Raw genomic sequence first — 15,367 nt, forward strand, 5'->3', positions numbered from 1 at the left:
TATGTTATTTTATTTATTTATTTTTTTGGTACCGGGGACCGAACTTGGGACCTTGTGCTTTCAAGGCAGGCTCCAAAACCACTGAGCTAAATCCCCAGCCCCCAAAGAGTTATGTTATTGAAGTCACTGCTATAGGCAACGATTCTGTCCTTCCCAGAGAACCACTGCGAAGAGCACAGAACGCCCTCCAAGACAGCATGCTTGGAAGCAGAGGAGCCTGCAGCAGCTCCTGGTGAAGTGGTGTAAACTCCCTGCATTCCAGAGAGCTCCAACTGTGTCCAAAAAAAAAGACTGCAGACAGACATATACAGCAGTGTCTTGGGGTAGATAGGACCTTGGGAGGGAGGTAAGTTAGAATTGTCCCAGAAGTGAGCAGAGAATGATGTAGCCCCTAGAGAGATCAGCTACCGCATGCATTATACAATATTTCCTCTGAGTTTTTAAAACTTATGAGCAACCACAGGGGTTGAGCACTTGCTTAGCATGCACAAAGCTATGGGTTCAATCCCCAGCACCACACACACACAAAAAGTGAGCAACCAGCTGTATTATAATGAGCAGTAGAAAAATAAATAGAGTAGCTGGGGACAGTGGTACATGCCTGTAATTTCAGAGATAGGAGAATCACAAGCTCCAGGCCACTTGGGGCTACACAGTATTTCACAAACAGAAAAAGAAAAAGTACCCTGGAAAAGTTGACCCTGGAACAGATAGGGGTGTGAACCCATGCACAGTCAAAAATCTGCTTACGATTTTTTCTTCTTTTTCTTTTCTTTTCTTTCAATTTTTTTTTCTGGTGTTAGAGAATAAATCCAGGACCTCACATATGCACAGATATCCTCTGCAACTGGGCTACACCCCCAACCCTAGTAACACATAATTATCTTCAACTCTTCGATTACATTTCTCTCTACTGCAAATGGCATGATGTAAGGTCCACATTTGTGTGTAAAATTTTGATAAATTTTAACATTTCTATTTGGATACATGGTATTCTAGGATAGTAAATGATAAACTATTACCTATATATGTTATGCATTCATGACACAGCTAAATTTTTCTTAATTTTTTTCAATATTTCTAGGCTGCATGATTTGTCTGAGGGTTTTTTTCCATTGCTGGAAATCTCAAAAAATAAAAAAATCTGCATATCAATGGATTTGCCCAGTTCAAGCCCCTGTTGTTCAAGGCCCAACTGTTTGGATAAATAGGCTGATGTTCTAATAAATTAAAATTGGTGAAATAAATAGTCCAGTGCTTACTTTGTTACTTTCATAAATGTTCTATATGAATGGATTTGGGAGGAATCAGGGACTCCATGAAGAGGCTGAATTCCATTGAACAGAGAAAGTGCCCACAGAAGCAGAAACATGAAGTCAAGTTTATTAAGAGACTGTAAACTTCCCTGGTGTTTGTAGATATTTGACAGAGGGCTTTGGGCTTCCACAGAATGTTTAAACCAACCTTTCTGGAGCTTAAGGAACTGAGAAATCCCATATGACAAAAATGAATCTGATAGTAAAAAAACCCCAAAAAAACAAATTCCCATACTACTGTCACAACACTCTTCAGGCACCAGATGTATGGGTGTTTTTCTTCACCCACCAAGCTAGCAATGCAGCAGCAGCAGCAGCAGCAGCTGACACCAGGTGGGTATCCTCTGATTCAATTCTGATACTATCTCCCTGTAGGTAGCATCAGATCCTAGAAGGGCTCAGCCTCACAAGACTGCCCTCCCCCAGCTTCTGGCTCCAGTCACAAGTCTAGGCCTTTGGAATGTCTGACTGACCAGCTTTAAGTTGGTGTCTTAGTTACATTTCTTACTGCTGAGACAAAATATCCAACACTCAAAGTTAAAGGAAGAAAGATTTATTTAGCTCACAGTTTGTACAGGTTTCCGTCCATAATTGGCTGGCTCCAAGGCTGGGTGGCATGACAGAGGGGCATCACAGAGAAGAAACAGTTCATGGAAGGCAGAAGATAGTAAGCATCAAGCAATGACCTTTCTGTCCTTCATATCTTATCCAGGGTACTGAGGCTAAAATATGAAGGACAGAAAGAAAGTCATTACTTGTTGCTTGCTGCTTTGTTTGTCACTTGTTGCTTGTTGCCATGCTGCTGTCTGCTTTCTGCCTGCCCTGCTTTGTCATGGACTGTTTATCCTCTGTGATGCCCCTCTGCCATGCCACCCTGCCTCGGAGCCAGCCAACTCTGAACTGAAACTTCTACAAACTGTGAGCCAAATAAACCTTTCCTCCTTTAATTTGGATGTCAGTTATTTTATCTCAGCAATGAGAAAAGTAACTAACACAGAATTTGGTACGAGAGAAATGAGGTTGCTGTGAGTGTACCTGACCATGTGGTTTAGGAGGCTTTGGAACTGACTTGTGGGAAGAGTTTGGAAAGGTTCAGAAATGTGAGCTGAAAAAGCAGCCCTGGAATGCCTGAGGCTGTACTTGATGGGAGATTCTGGTCAGAGTTCAGAAGACCAAAATGCTGACAGAAATGCTGCCAATAAAGAGTGGGCTCAGGAAGTTGCTGCTAGGAAGAAGGACTGCATTGGCTGTTGGATTCCAGACCATATGTGTATGCTTTGGCAGAAAGTTTGTAGACATTTTGCTCATGTCCAGAGACTTCACCTGAGACTAGGATTAAGGCCAGTGGATTAATTAATCTTGCAAAAGAAATTTTGTCTTTTTGTTTTGTTTTGGTACCAGGGATCGAACTCAGGACTTTGTGCTTTTGAGGCAGGCGCTGGAACCACTGAGCTAAATCCCTGGCCCTTGCAGAAGAAATTTTAAGGCAGTCTAATGTTGAGGCAGTGGCATGGCTACTGTTGGGGGCTTTTAGCCAGATTTATGTTGAGAATCAAGAGCAAAGAGTCCAGCAGAAAGATTTAAAATGTTTTGAGTTTGGCCAGAAAGGAAGCTCCAGTAAAGTTGCAGTCTACAAAGATGAAACAGGTTGCTGAAAAGACTAGCAAGAAAAACAAGAATTTCGGAAGAGGACAATAGAAAAGATGGCCTGAGGACATCACAAGAACCAGTAGGACTGCACCCTTTGCAGCCTCAAAACTGCAAAAGTGAAAGACTGCTTTGAGGAGACTGCTCCAGAGCACCATGTTCCAGAATGGTAGCAGCCTAGGGAAGTTGTTTCTTGGAATTTGGTTCATAGGGGCTGGACCCCTACAGCCAAGAGAAAAGGAACTCTGGCTACTGCTCCGGCTGGAGGCAGTCCTTGGCAGCATCCATGTGGGGCTGGTTTTAGGTGCTTGCAGAATGCAAGAGTTGTGGGATCAGGAAGGCTTCTACCCAGATCTCATAAGGAGGCCTGGGAAGCCAGGCAGTGTGTTTCTGAGAGGGCAGTGTGTGAAGCTGTGAGTGTGAAGCCAAAGGTGCACACTCTGGAGACCCTGGAAGTTTGGAGAAGCTGGGAACGTAGATCATCTGAGGAAAACTGCGAGGAGGGGCCACAGCATGCCCAAGAGAGAAGCTGTGGGAGCTACAACCATCAGCAGTGCCACGGGCAGAGCTGCCCAACCCCTTTGGCGTTCACGTCTTACCACAGATGGTTGAGGATGCTGCACATGGAACTACAAGACTTAATGTTTGTCCTGCTGGATTTTAGACTTGCTTTGGTCCCATTCCTTTCTATCTCTCTATTTGTACCTTTTGGAATGGAAATGTCTGTCTTGTGCCATTGTATGTTGGAAGTGTTTGACTTTCTTTTCATTTGTACAGGGGCTCACGGCTAAAAGTTTGCCTTAAATTTCAGAGAAGACTTTGGACTTGAACTTTTCAGCAGTGCTGAAACTGTTAGGGCTTTGGCAGCTCCTAGAGATGAACTAAATGCGTTTTGCATAAAGAACTGTAAGACAATTGGGGTTCCTGTGACTTCCCCAGGTGTTCTATTAATTAGCTAGAGCTGCTCACAAGACTCAGGGAAACACATTTACTCATTTGTTATAAAGGATATTACAAAGGATACCAATGAAAAGATGCATAGAGGCGGAGTAGGAAGAGGTGCCACTGTCCTATGTCCTTCCCAGGTGTGCACCCTCCAAGAACCTCCATATGTTCCACTTCCTGGAAGCTCTCCCAATTCTATTCTGTTGGAGCTTTAGGGAGGATTCATTATATATATGTGATACATTAGATCACTGGCCATTGGTGATGGATTTAGCCCTCAGTCTCTCCTCCAACCCCTCCCCAGAAGCTGGGGTGTGGGGCTGAACATCCTAACTCTCTAATCCTATCAGGGCCTTTCTGGTGACCCCCATTCTGAAGAAATCTAGGGCTGCCCCGGCAACAGTCAATTCATTAGCATACAAAGAGACATTTTCCCTTTGAGTATCCCAAGGATTTTAGGTGTTGTATGCCAAGAAACTGGACAAAGATTAAATATATATCATATTTTAAGATATTACAGATACTAAGTAATAATATGCTTATAGCTAGTACCCATAAATTGATATTAGCATGCATGATAAATAGGTGAAGTCCAGCTCTCTCTCAGCAAGCTTTCTTTATCACTACCATATTTGGGGATTTGGAATAAGGGGAAAAGAGAACTAACCAAGGGAGATGATGAAAACGAACTATGCAGAGGGCACAGTGTACTTTAGTGCCTTAGGCCTAGGGTGTAGCTGAGAGAAGCTGAAGCTTGAGAACAACTGAGGCTATTCCATGCTTGGTTTGGAACTCAGTCCTTCAATAGTTAACCCTCTGAAAGATAGGTGCCTTAAACTGTTTGCAAAGAGCCAGGACAACAAATGTACAGTGGAACTGTCCTAAAGAGTGAAATATTGTTTCTTTCCTTGGTATGTGGATGAATCTATGAAGGGGTGTTGTTACTATGCCCATGTTCCTTTCATGGAAAACTGTCCTTTGCCCTTCCAAATATCTCACCCTGGAGAATATTTTCTATGGTCAAGTAATTGAAAGAATATTTTCTTTTGTCAAGTAATTTCCCTGCTTACAGAAGTCTCTGGGGACCAGATACAGTGGCACATACCTGTAATCCCAGCATTATGGATAGTTGAGGCAGGAGGATTATAAATTCAAGCCCAGGCTAGGCAATTTAGTGATTTAGTAAGACCTTGTCAAAAAAAGGTGGGGCTGGAGATGTGGCTCAGAGTGAAGGTCCGATACTGCAAAACAAAACAACAACAAAAACAAAAGTTTATTTTGGTTCTCTATTTTGAGGATATATACTAAAGTGATTAAGTGATTAAATGTTCAGCTCATGGCTCAAATATGAAACTATTTGAACATCAAAATAAGTAAATATGGTAACTGATTATAATTCTATGTTTGGAAACCACCCTAAAATTTAATGATTTGCTATAGGAATTTACAGAACTCAGAGAAATTGTTAGTATTCATAGTTACAGCTCATTATGGTGAAAGATAACAAATTAAAATCAGCAATGGATAAAGGCACATAGTGCAGAGTACAAGAGAAACCAGGTGCAAGCTTCTTGTCCTCTTTCAGTGGAGCTGGGTAGACATTAATGCTGTGTGACAATACACATCAAGAGCTGCCAACCAGAAGCTTATCTAAGCCTTGGTGTCCAGGGTTTTTACTGGGGGTCAGTTACATAGTAAAGCTGACTGCCCTTGTGGCTGACCTGAATTCTCTAGCCCTTCTAGAGATCAAACTGATATTATGTAGCCCAAAGCCCCTGCCCTAAATCACATTGCTAGCATAAACTATGTGGTGTGGCCCAAAGCTTCAACTAAACAAAGATGTTTCTAATAGGCTGAATATTCTAACTGCTTAGAAGCTATAGCTCTGCAGCCAGAAAGGACCAAACTTCATTGCAATGTTCAGGGTCTGAACAACCCAGACCTGCTGAGTTAATCCTTTGCTGCATAAATCCACTGGATAAAATAAGAATCTATGAGTTCATACTGATACAAATAATAAATCAATAAATGGGGGAAGGAAGAGTTCTTGTGGAAGAATGATAACAAAAGATTGTAAAAGGAGTGATGGAGTTAGAAAAAGTACTCTTTGGTCACTAAAATAATTGCTCCAGGAAAATATCAGTGGATGTTTTAGTGAGTTGATTGGTGGCTCCCAAAAAGTTGTTCCCAGGTTCTCATCCTCAGAACATGGGATTGTTACCTTGTTTAGAAAAAAATCTTTGCAGATGTAGTTAAGGATCTTGCAATAAATGAACCACCTGGGCCCTAAATCCAATGTCAACTGTTCTTATCAAAGATCAAAGAGAAAACCTAGGCCCTGTGGTGTACACCTATATTCCTGACACTCTGGGAGGCCGAGGTAGAAGGATTGCCAAGTTTGAGCACAGAATGGGGAATCTGATGACTTAGTGAGGCCTTGTCTCAAAAAACAAAACAAAAACAAACAGAACAAAAGACAGACGAGAAGACACACAGGCAGATTAGAGTGATGTGGCTACAGGCCAAGGAATGCCACCAGTCACTGGAAAAGGCAAGGAAAGATTCTCCCTTAAAACCTTCAGAATGGATATGGAACGGCTAACTAGGTCTCTTCTTGATTTCAGACTTCTAGACTCCAGAACCATGAGACAACAAACTTCTGTTGTTTGAAGCTGCCTAGTTTGTGCTCATTTGTTGGGACAGCCACAGATGACTAACACAGATGCTAAACCAGAGGTGAAAGAACGTGTACAGCCTTTTTTTTCTTTCGTACTGGGGAATTGAACCTGGGGGCTCCCTCATGCTAAGCACTATAGTGCTGAGCTACATCCCAACCTTTTTTATTTGGGGACATGGTCTCGCTAAACTGCCCAAGCTGGACTCGAACTTGTGATCCTCCTGCCTCAGCCTCTTGAGTAGCTTAGATTAGAGGTGTGTATCATCATACCCTGTTATAGACTCTTAAAGTATTACAGGCTGCTAAGTTAGACAGAAATTAATATACAGTCAGAGCAGGACTGGGTTTTCAAGGAAGTCAAAAGGAAAAACTAAAGACATCAGAATTGTGGTTGGAGGCACATCTGAAGACCAGGCCTCAAGATAAAGATGCAATGGCCAGATCTACGTACCTCCCTAAAGGATAAGCAGTAATTTGGAATTATACTATAATTAGTACCACCTGGCCCAGAAAGTCCAGATAGGCATCAGTTGCCCAGGTGGGTGACCAGAGCATCCAGACCCAACCCTTCCCAAGAACAAATGCCTTTGTTCTTTTCATGTACTCTTGTTACATGAGCTGCTTCCCTATTGGATCAATATTAGCTAAGCAGCTATACTTGTAGTCCTATGGTTTGAATACTGTAGTTTGAACTACATTGTATCTACATTGTGACTTTGCTGTATAAATTACCCCTGACAAAAGATCTCAGTGGCAATCCACTTCTGGGACCCCCTCCTGTCTCTCAGGAGCTCTAGCTCTCAATAAACCTTCCCTACTCTTAACCTCCTTTGTCCTTTGGAATTCATTCTTCCCTTTCAGGGGACACAAACTCAGCACATCTGACATCTAGCAGGTTGGGAATTATATTTCTCCTACATCAAAAGTACCCACAAATACTTATTAATTACAAAAGAAAACATAACTCCTCAATACAGAAACCTGACAGCACCTCCTTAATCAAGCTTATGGAACTTTGGAATCAAACAGAGCTGCTATGAAGTTCTATTTGCATCATTGTCATACTAACTTGCATGATGTTGGGAAGTTCATTAAGCTTCAATTTTCTGTAAAATGGGATTAATAATCAATGAGGATTAAACATAACAATCCATGTAAGTCACATACCATAGAACATAGCATATATATTCAATACATACTGTTTATTCTGATGAGAATCACTATCATTTATAGAATGAAGTTTAGATTTCCTATAGTCAATTCAAGGAGATACAATATATGCGCAATGAAAGACATCAGGATCAGGCTATACCCCTATCTTTGTAGCTCACTTCAATGCTGCTTTTTTCCCAAACTTCCTGGTTAGAGATTTAGTCCTTTAACCTTGCTTCCAGACCCTTGAGCAGCAAAATCATTCATCGGCATGCAAGAAACCCTCTGTATCCATAGCTCTGACAACTCCTTTCTATACAAAATCACTAATCAAGTATGCTTTTTGAAGCTCTGGTCACTGTCAGGATTTTGACTCTCCACTGTTTTTCAGGGTCATCTTCCTCCCTCTCAGTGAGGCTGTGGCTTCCAAAGAAGCAGGCTTAACTACAGCATTTCTTATTCCATCGCTGACCTCCTGGGAGGACACCAGACAACAGAGAAAACAGTCAAAGATGATTGACAGGGTAAAGCCTCAGAGACAGAGAAAATGGTAATAGGATTTACTTTGTTTCTGATGTTTTAATGTGATTTCTGATGATGGCCTATGGGATTGAAATCAGAGCTGCCCTAGCAGAGTCAGGATTCACAGTTCCCCTCAATACAATAAGAGAAAGGAAAAATTGAAACTGAGCCTTTCTCTCCATTAATCAACCAACACACTTCTCTCAAACATATTCTCCATATACTCAAACTGGACCACCTTGGATCTTTCTATTCAATGGTTGGTCTATTTGTAACACATAAATGTATGGACTTGTTAACTACATTTCTAGTTGGGCAACCTCAGATTCTGCATTTCCCATCAAACTAATGAACACCTCAGTGGAGTTGGAGATCCATTGCTCTCTCCCACAAAAGATTCCTTTCATCATCTTAAAGCAAGTCATGGAACAATGAACCTCAGTTTCCTTAACTACAAAATTAAAGTAAGAACAACTTGTTCTATGTCCAAGCTTCCTATCAATTGAAATTCGCATTTTCTAAAGAAATGGTAAGAGAGTGGAAAATATGGGAGATTGTCCATGGACATATATATAAATATAATATATATATTATATGTTAAATATACATGCTACACATGCACATGCACACACACAACTTTTTTTTCAGTGCAGGGGAGGAGTATATCAAACCCAGGACCTTGTATAGGCAAAAACACTCTGCCACTGAACTATATCCCCTTCCCCTCATTGCATATTGTAAGGCATCACTTAACTTTGGACAAGAAACTCAGACAATAAATTCCAGAGCACATGGGAGATGGGAGTGAGAAAGGAGGAAACCCTGCTTTCCTAATTATAGGATTGAGATTTTTAATCTTGGAGGCTGAAGCAGGATGGTCTCAAGTTCCAGCCCAGTCTGGAGAATTTAGTGACTTGGCAAGACCTCGTCTGAAAAAAAGAGAATTTGTCTCTGAGTCAGGCATGGCGGTGCACACCTGTAATTCCAGCTCTTGAGAGGCTGAGGCAGGAATAGTGCAGTGAGTTGGAGGCCAGCCTGGGCTACATAGTGAATCGAAAGCCAGCCTAAACTATGTGGTGAGATGCTGTCTCAAAAAAACGAAAAAACAAAAACAACAACAGAAAAAAATGCTTGTTTAAAGGAAGAAAGATGTAAATAATTAAATGGAATTTGTGAATAAGTTTCTTGATCTTTTTTTTTTTCTATGATACCGAAGTTTGAACCTACAGTCTTCCCAGTGAGGTACATCCCCAGCCTTTATAAATTTACTTTTATTTTTTATTTTGAGACAGAGTTTTGCTAAATCTTTAAATCACCCAGGCTGGGGTTGAATTTGTAATCCTCCTGCCCCAGCTCTAGAGTACAGGGATTACTGTGCTCCAGTATGCCTGGCTTGAATAAGTATTTTAAAAATAGCCTTATTTTTTCATTCAACAAACATGTACATAGGGCCTAATATACATTGGCAGGAGATACGAGGGGCAGGTGATACTGAGTGATTGAGATACACGAATGAACTAAATGCATCCCTGCCTTTGTGGAACCTATGATCTATGGAGGAAAAAGGCAGATACACAACTAATTACAATGCAAAATAGTATTGTTAATACAGTAGAGAATCAAGCACCATAGGGCAAAAGAAAAGGAAGCAATTGATTTTGCCTGGGAGAGTTTGGGAAATGTCATGGAAGATGTTTTGTTTCATTTGAATCTTGAAAGATGAGTAGGAATTCCACAGGCAAAGAAAGGACACATGTTTTTATTTAAAACAAGAATAACAATGCTCATTCTAAACTTTTGATACTGCCTAGATCAGACATGAAGCAGCTTGGTTGGGAATGACTTGAGAGAGATCATGTAAAGTTTGCAGAATTGGGAATATATCTTCTATTGGGCAGAAGAGATTCTTTAGAATGAACAACAAATTGTACACAGATTACACAAGTTTTTTTCTTTTGAGATGCTGGGGATCAGACTGCACAACTTAATTTTTTTTTTTTTGTAATGAAGTGGATTGAACCCAGGGCCTTGCACATGTTAAGCAAGCACTCTATCACTGAGCTACATCCCCAGCCATGAATGTACAATTTAAAAAGATTTAATTACATATATCAAAACATCACATTATACCCCATCAATGTACACAATTTTGATTTGTCTATTAAAATAATATTTTAGGGGCCAGGGGTTTAGCTCAGTGGTTCTGCTGTCTGCCTTGCAAGTGCAAGGTCCCGAGTTCGATCCCTGGTACCAAATAAAATAATAATAATAATAATAATATTTTAAAGATATTTAATAATGTTATTCAGATATGCAGAACAGTTGGGAATATACTTGCATTGCTTTTAGGGCAAACTAAGGAAATTTATTTAATGGGCAAAGGAACATATGGTGACAGGGTAATATTATTTAATACCACTCACTATAATTTTCCCTTAATATCTTTTCCCTGATATATGTGGCATAAACAAACTCCATAATGGTTGAGGGACTATAAAAGTTTTATTGCTACTTGTTTGGTATTGCCTGGATCACTCACTTTGAGTATTAGTTGTGGGTATCTCAAACCAAGAGCTATAAAACATTTATAGCATGGTCCTTCATTTTCTACACTCCCTGTAGAGACAAAACTTCAGTGCTCACAAAAGTACTTACAAGTAGCTACTTGTGATAACTTATTTTATTTAGAGTCCAAATTCCCAGTCTGCAGGAAGAAAAGTAAATGTAAAGATTTATGTTGAGGAGCGGACCAGTGATCTAAGATCTGGCAAATTCTTTCCCCAAGGAAAATCACTTTTCAAAGATATCCTTAGTAAATACAAACTGCAATTAACATAAAATTGGCAAGGTCGCTGGTGTCCACACGTTTGAATTCATTTGTAAATAACGACTACTTACTTTGCTTCCCCACTGAGGGAGCAGGCGCCAAGCAAGCATCACACGTGCAGAGGGGCTTACCAAAAAAAAAAAAAAAGAATGAATAGGAACAAAAGGATGTAGGCACCAGGAGGAAAACAGAATCTTTTCGAACAAAATTAACCTCGGAAGGAATAGAAGATCTATTGCCAGGCACTGTATTGCTGAAGTTTAAACTGCTTTTTAATGGTCATCAAAGATAGTGTATCAAGTATATTAAGTCTTCCACCACTCGTGTCTGATTTACTTAAACCTTTAGGCTTATCTTGAGGGATAGATTTCTGTGTTAAGCACATAATAGGTGTTAAGCCAATATTGATTTTTAAAGGGAGGTGGTCATTAAATGTACACTTCGCTGTTATTTTAACTTTTAATTTATAGTTCAAGGGCCAAACAATTTCTATGATCCCTCAATTTCACTACACCGGAGAAGAAACACAACTCTGATACACAGCAGAAGAGCTTCAGTCACTAAATCACCCCATAGCAAACAGCTTGGAGGTCTGATAGGAAATGGGTGGAGTCCTGCTGAGGTTTCAAATCTCGAGCAAAAAACCGCAACACTGAATGCTTAGTGAGTTTAAATTTATTGTAATTAAAGTCATCCAGATGGTAGTTGGATTAATCAATGAAGAAGTATTTATCTTGGGACAGAAGATTCTGAAATGCAGAGTGAACAATCCTCAAGGTGGGGGTGGGGACAGTTAATAAGCCCCTGGGAAAAGCCCTTTCAGCGAGGAGTGGAAAAATAATACGTTTGAATTTGAATCTCTTTGAATATAAATCTCCCCTAGCAGCAGGAAAAGGTTTCTTTTAGCCCATCAAGCTCGGGGCAGGAAGGGAGTAAAGGAAACTGTAAAACAGTCCATTCAGTTGTTTTTCGGTTTGGGGGAAGCAATGAAAGAAATCGCGATCTGGGAATTGGGTCCCTCAAAATAACCCGAAAAGTCAAGCCCTGAAACCCAAGCAGAGCGTTGACAAGGTCCCCCTCTGCAGCACCCCACGCTGGTTTCCGCTCGACGTTCCCTCCCCCGCGCGCGGCCACCGCACTGCGCGGCCCCTTCCCACGCGGGGCGCGGTGAGCGCGGACGGAAGGCTCCCGCGGAGACGGCGGAGGGCAGCGCCGTGAGGCCGCGGGACCAGCGTGGTGGGCGCCGGCCCGTGCCTCCGAGCCCGCGAGTTTCCCAGTCCTCGCGTACGCCGCCGCAGCTCCCTCGGCCACTCAGGCGGCTGGCGGCTGAGGAGGCCTTGCCGCCCGTCCAGCCCGGCCCGCGAGCGGCGAGCGCGGGGCGCCGAGGGGAGGCGGGGCGAGGCCGCAGGGCGGAGGTGCATCCTGGGAAATCCACCAACATGGGGCCAAGCGGCTGCCGCAGCCGCAAGCCTCGGCCTTGGATGCCGCCGCTTCCCTGACACCCAAGCTGGGGGACTCGTCGGCCGCTGGGGCCCCGGCTCTGCGGCGCCGAGTCTCCCGCGCGCCCTCCGCCCGCCTCCCCTCAGGGCCATGTGAGGGGGCAGCTCCCTCCGCCGCCGCCGCCTCCTCTTGCTCCCCGCCCCTACTCCCCTCCCTTCCCGCCCCCCTCACACCCAGCCCTAGCGGAGCCCCCGCTGCCGCCCGCTCGCCCGCCCTCCCTGCGCCCCCGCGATGGAAAGGAGCTACGCGACCTCCGACTTCGCAGACTCGCCGCCCGCGCCCCCCGCCGCAGCTTCCAGCGCCGCCGCGCAGCCCCCGGCCCCCGCCTGGGCCTACGAAGCCCGAGCCCCGGCCGCCGCCTCCAGCCCCCGCTGCAGCAGCCCCAGCCTTAAGGCCAGGTAGGGAGGGTGGGCGGCGGGGTCGCGATGGGCCGGGAAAGGCCCGGGATGCGTTTGGGGCCTTCGCGCGGTGCAGCGCAGCTCGGGGTCCGGGCCGGGCGGGCAGCCCTCGCTCGCCCTCCTCGGGTGGCGGCTGCGACTTCTGAGGGGGTGGTCCTGGCTGGGTGGGGGCGCCCCGGGCTGGTGCTGGACCGTGGCTGCCGGGACGACTGGGCGGGAGTCGTGGGGGCTCGCTCACCGCGGGTCCTGGACTCTCACATGGTGAAGTTTGAGGTGGAAGCTGAACTCGGTATCTGGGAGACCCAGGACTGGCACGGGGGTGGGGGTAGATCAGGAGGGCGCTGGAGAGTTTGGGGCAGTGACATTCCATTGTATTGGAGCCTGGGTGGCCCACAGTGTGGTCTTAGGGGCTGGGGGAGGTGGGTCGGGAAAGGGCGCGGGCCCCCGTTTCTGACACTAGGGGACCCGGGAGGGCTGGGCTATGAGAGAAGGCCAGGGTGCGGGGCCGGGGAGGGGGCCTGGCGAGGTTCGAACGACGAGCTGGGGCTGGGTGACATATGTTTGCAGCGGTGGCCAAGATGAAGCGATCTGTCTTCCACGCGTTCAAAGTTGCTTTTGGATTCCCTCCCCTTTTAACAGCAGGAAGTAAAAAATCTCGCTCTTTGCTTTCTGTACCTTGGGGGTGCCTGAGGGTTGGGAAGAAATTAGGGGCTGGTGGCCGGAGAAGGCCGTAAAGGTTGAAGACCGAAGCATGCTTCCCCATCTCGGCTTCATTATGTAGCGCGGGGTTCAAGAGTTCAGCTTTTCTGCACCACGACCAAAGGAGTCGAAAGCGTTGACTGCTGCTTGATATTTAAGCTCGCGGGAAATGTGTGGTAGTGCCACACTTTGAAACGGTCTATTTGAATAACTGGAAGGCGTGGTCTGGTGTGGAGGATTTGGGAGCCGGCTGTTTTAAAGCCACCTCTCTCGAACAATACTGAATCTGGTAGGTGCAGCTTCTGATTACAAGGACCAGGGAATCCTGGGTTGCTAATGACTTCATCCTCAGCCACCAACAGGAAGCTTCGTGGCTTTATGATCTCATCAGATTTCTGCTTTATTTTCTCGACAAAAGTGACCCCCTCCCCACTTTATACATTAGTATTCTGGGTTATCTTTGTTTTTATGAAGTTCCACGTTCATGATTTGGGAAATAGTTGCAAAGAGTAGATAGTCTTTGTTTCCAGGATTGTATTTTGGGACAGTTGTGAAAGACAGAAAAATTTTGCTTCAAGAAAAGTGAAATAAGCCTTCACAGAAAATTTTAGGCCCTTTGTTTAAAAGAGCTTCGATTAAATAACTTGACGTGCCAATTGGACCTAAGTGATTAAACACTGAAATCTTTGAGAAATAGCTATAATTTTATATTATGTATAAGTAAGCCATCTTGAGTTTTTTGAAATGTTTTGCCCTTATGTTATTTCTTTTTGGTGGCAATTTAACTATTATTTCCAAGTAGCTTTTGCCTTCATTACGATAATTTACAAATTAAAATTACTTTCTCTTCAATGACCAGTAATGATAGGTATTTGTGCAGCATTTTTTTTTTCTTTTTTGCAGTACTAGGGATGGAACCTAGGGCCTCACATGCTAGCCGAGCCTTATACCACAGAGCTGCATCCTCAGTCCTTGTGTAGCTGTGTGTGTGTGTTGGGGGTGGGGGAGAATGATGTATGAGACAATTGAACCTACCACTGAGCTATATCCCCATCCTTTTTTATTTTTGAGTTAGGATCTTACTAAGTCGCCCAGGCATACCTGGAACTTGTAACCCTCCTGCATCAGCCTCTTGAGTAACTAGAATTAGAGGCATGTGCCCACTTTGTGCAGCAGTTTTTATGTTTTAAATAAAAATGTTTTATGAGGTAGATGAAACCGAAATGCCACCTACTTATTTCTGTTATTGCTTTTGGCAGAATGCTTCTGAAGCAAGAAACTAAAACCTGCTTGTTATATTTTCCAAATACTATTTATCAAAATACTGTAATACAGAATGACTTCTCAAACATTTGAAAACAGTTAAGTAGATTCATTTGAAACACATCATCTGAGATATATTTTCTATTTATTGGAAGTTAATTGATTTTTAAATGCTAACAACATTCCCTGTTTAAAAATGTTTTTGGGGCCAGGGATTTAGCTCAGTGGTTCTGGTGCCTGCCTCACAAGCGCAAGGTCCCAAGTTCGATCCTCGGTACCAAAAAAATAAAAATGTTTTTGAATGTTGGGGTCAGTTAAATTATAGAAAATGTAGGCTCCCTCCTCCTCCACAAACCTGCTTTGTTAACATCTTTGTTAACATCTTAGGATCAGGCCATCTGTACAGGGCTGCACACACTTC

General features: G+C 43.6%; 1 protein-coding gene and 1 long non-coding RNA gene across 3 annotated transcripts in view; one reads left to right on the forward strand and one right to left on the reverse strand.

Moving 5' to 3' along the window:
• Window positions 1-1,864: 1,864 nt before the first annotated feature.
• On the reverse strand, window positions 1,865-14,318 carry LOC147829537 (uncharacterized). The gene is made up of 3 exons (XR_015448971.1): window positions 13,223-14,318; window positions 5,014-5,149; window positions 1,865-2,038 (listed from the first exon to the last, which is right to left on the reverse strand). It is a non-coding gene; the product is annotated as an uncharacterized LOC147829537 (long non-coding RNA).
• Window positions 12,000-15,367, forward strand: part of Qser1 (glutamine and serine rich 1) — an 84,755-nt gene continuing 81,387 nt past the window's right edge. For both annotated transcript variants that reach the window (XM_013074806.3, XM_013074807.3), the window contains exon 1: window positions 12,000-12,984. In XM_013074806.3, the coding sequence (XP_012930260.2) occupies window positions 12,818-12,984 (167 nt within the window). In that variant the 5' untranslated portion in view covers window positions 12,000-12,817. The remainder of the gene's footprint in view (window positions 12,985-15,367) is intronic.

Source organism: Heterocephalus glaber, unplaced genomic scaffold (assembly GCF_053883595.1).
Source record: "Heterocephalus glaber isolate CG9 unplaced genomic scaffold, H.glaber_assembly_v1.0 deba00000594, whole genome shotgun sequence".
NCBI classification, from domain to species: domain Eukaryota; kingdom Metazoa; phylum Chordata; class Mammalia; order Rodentia; family Bathyergidae; genus Heterocephalus; species Heterocephalus glaber.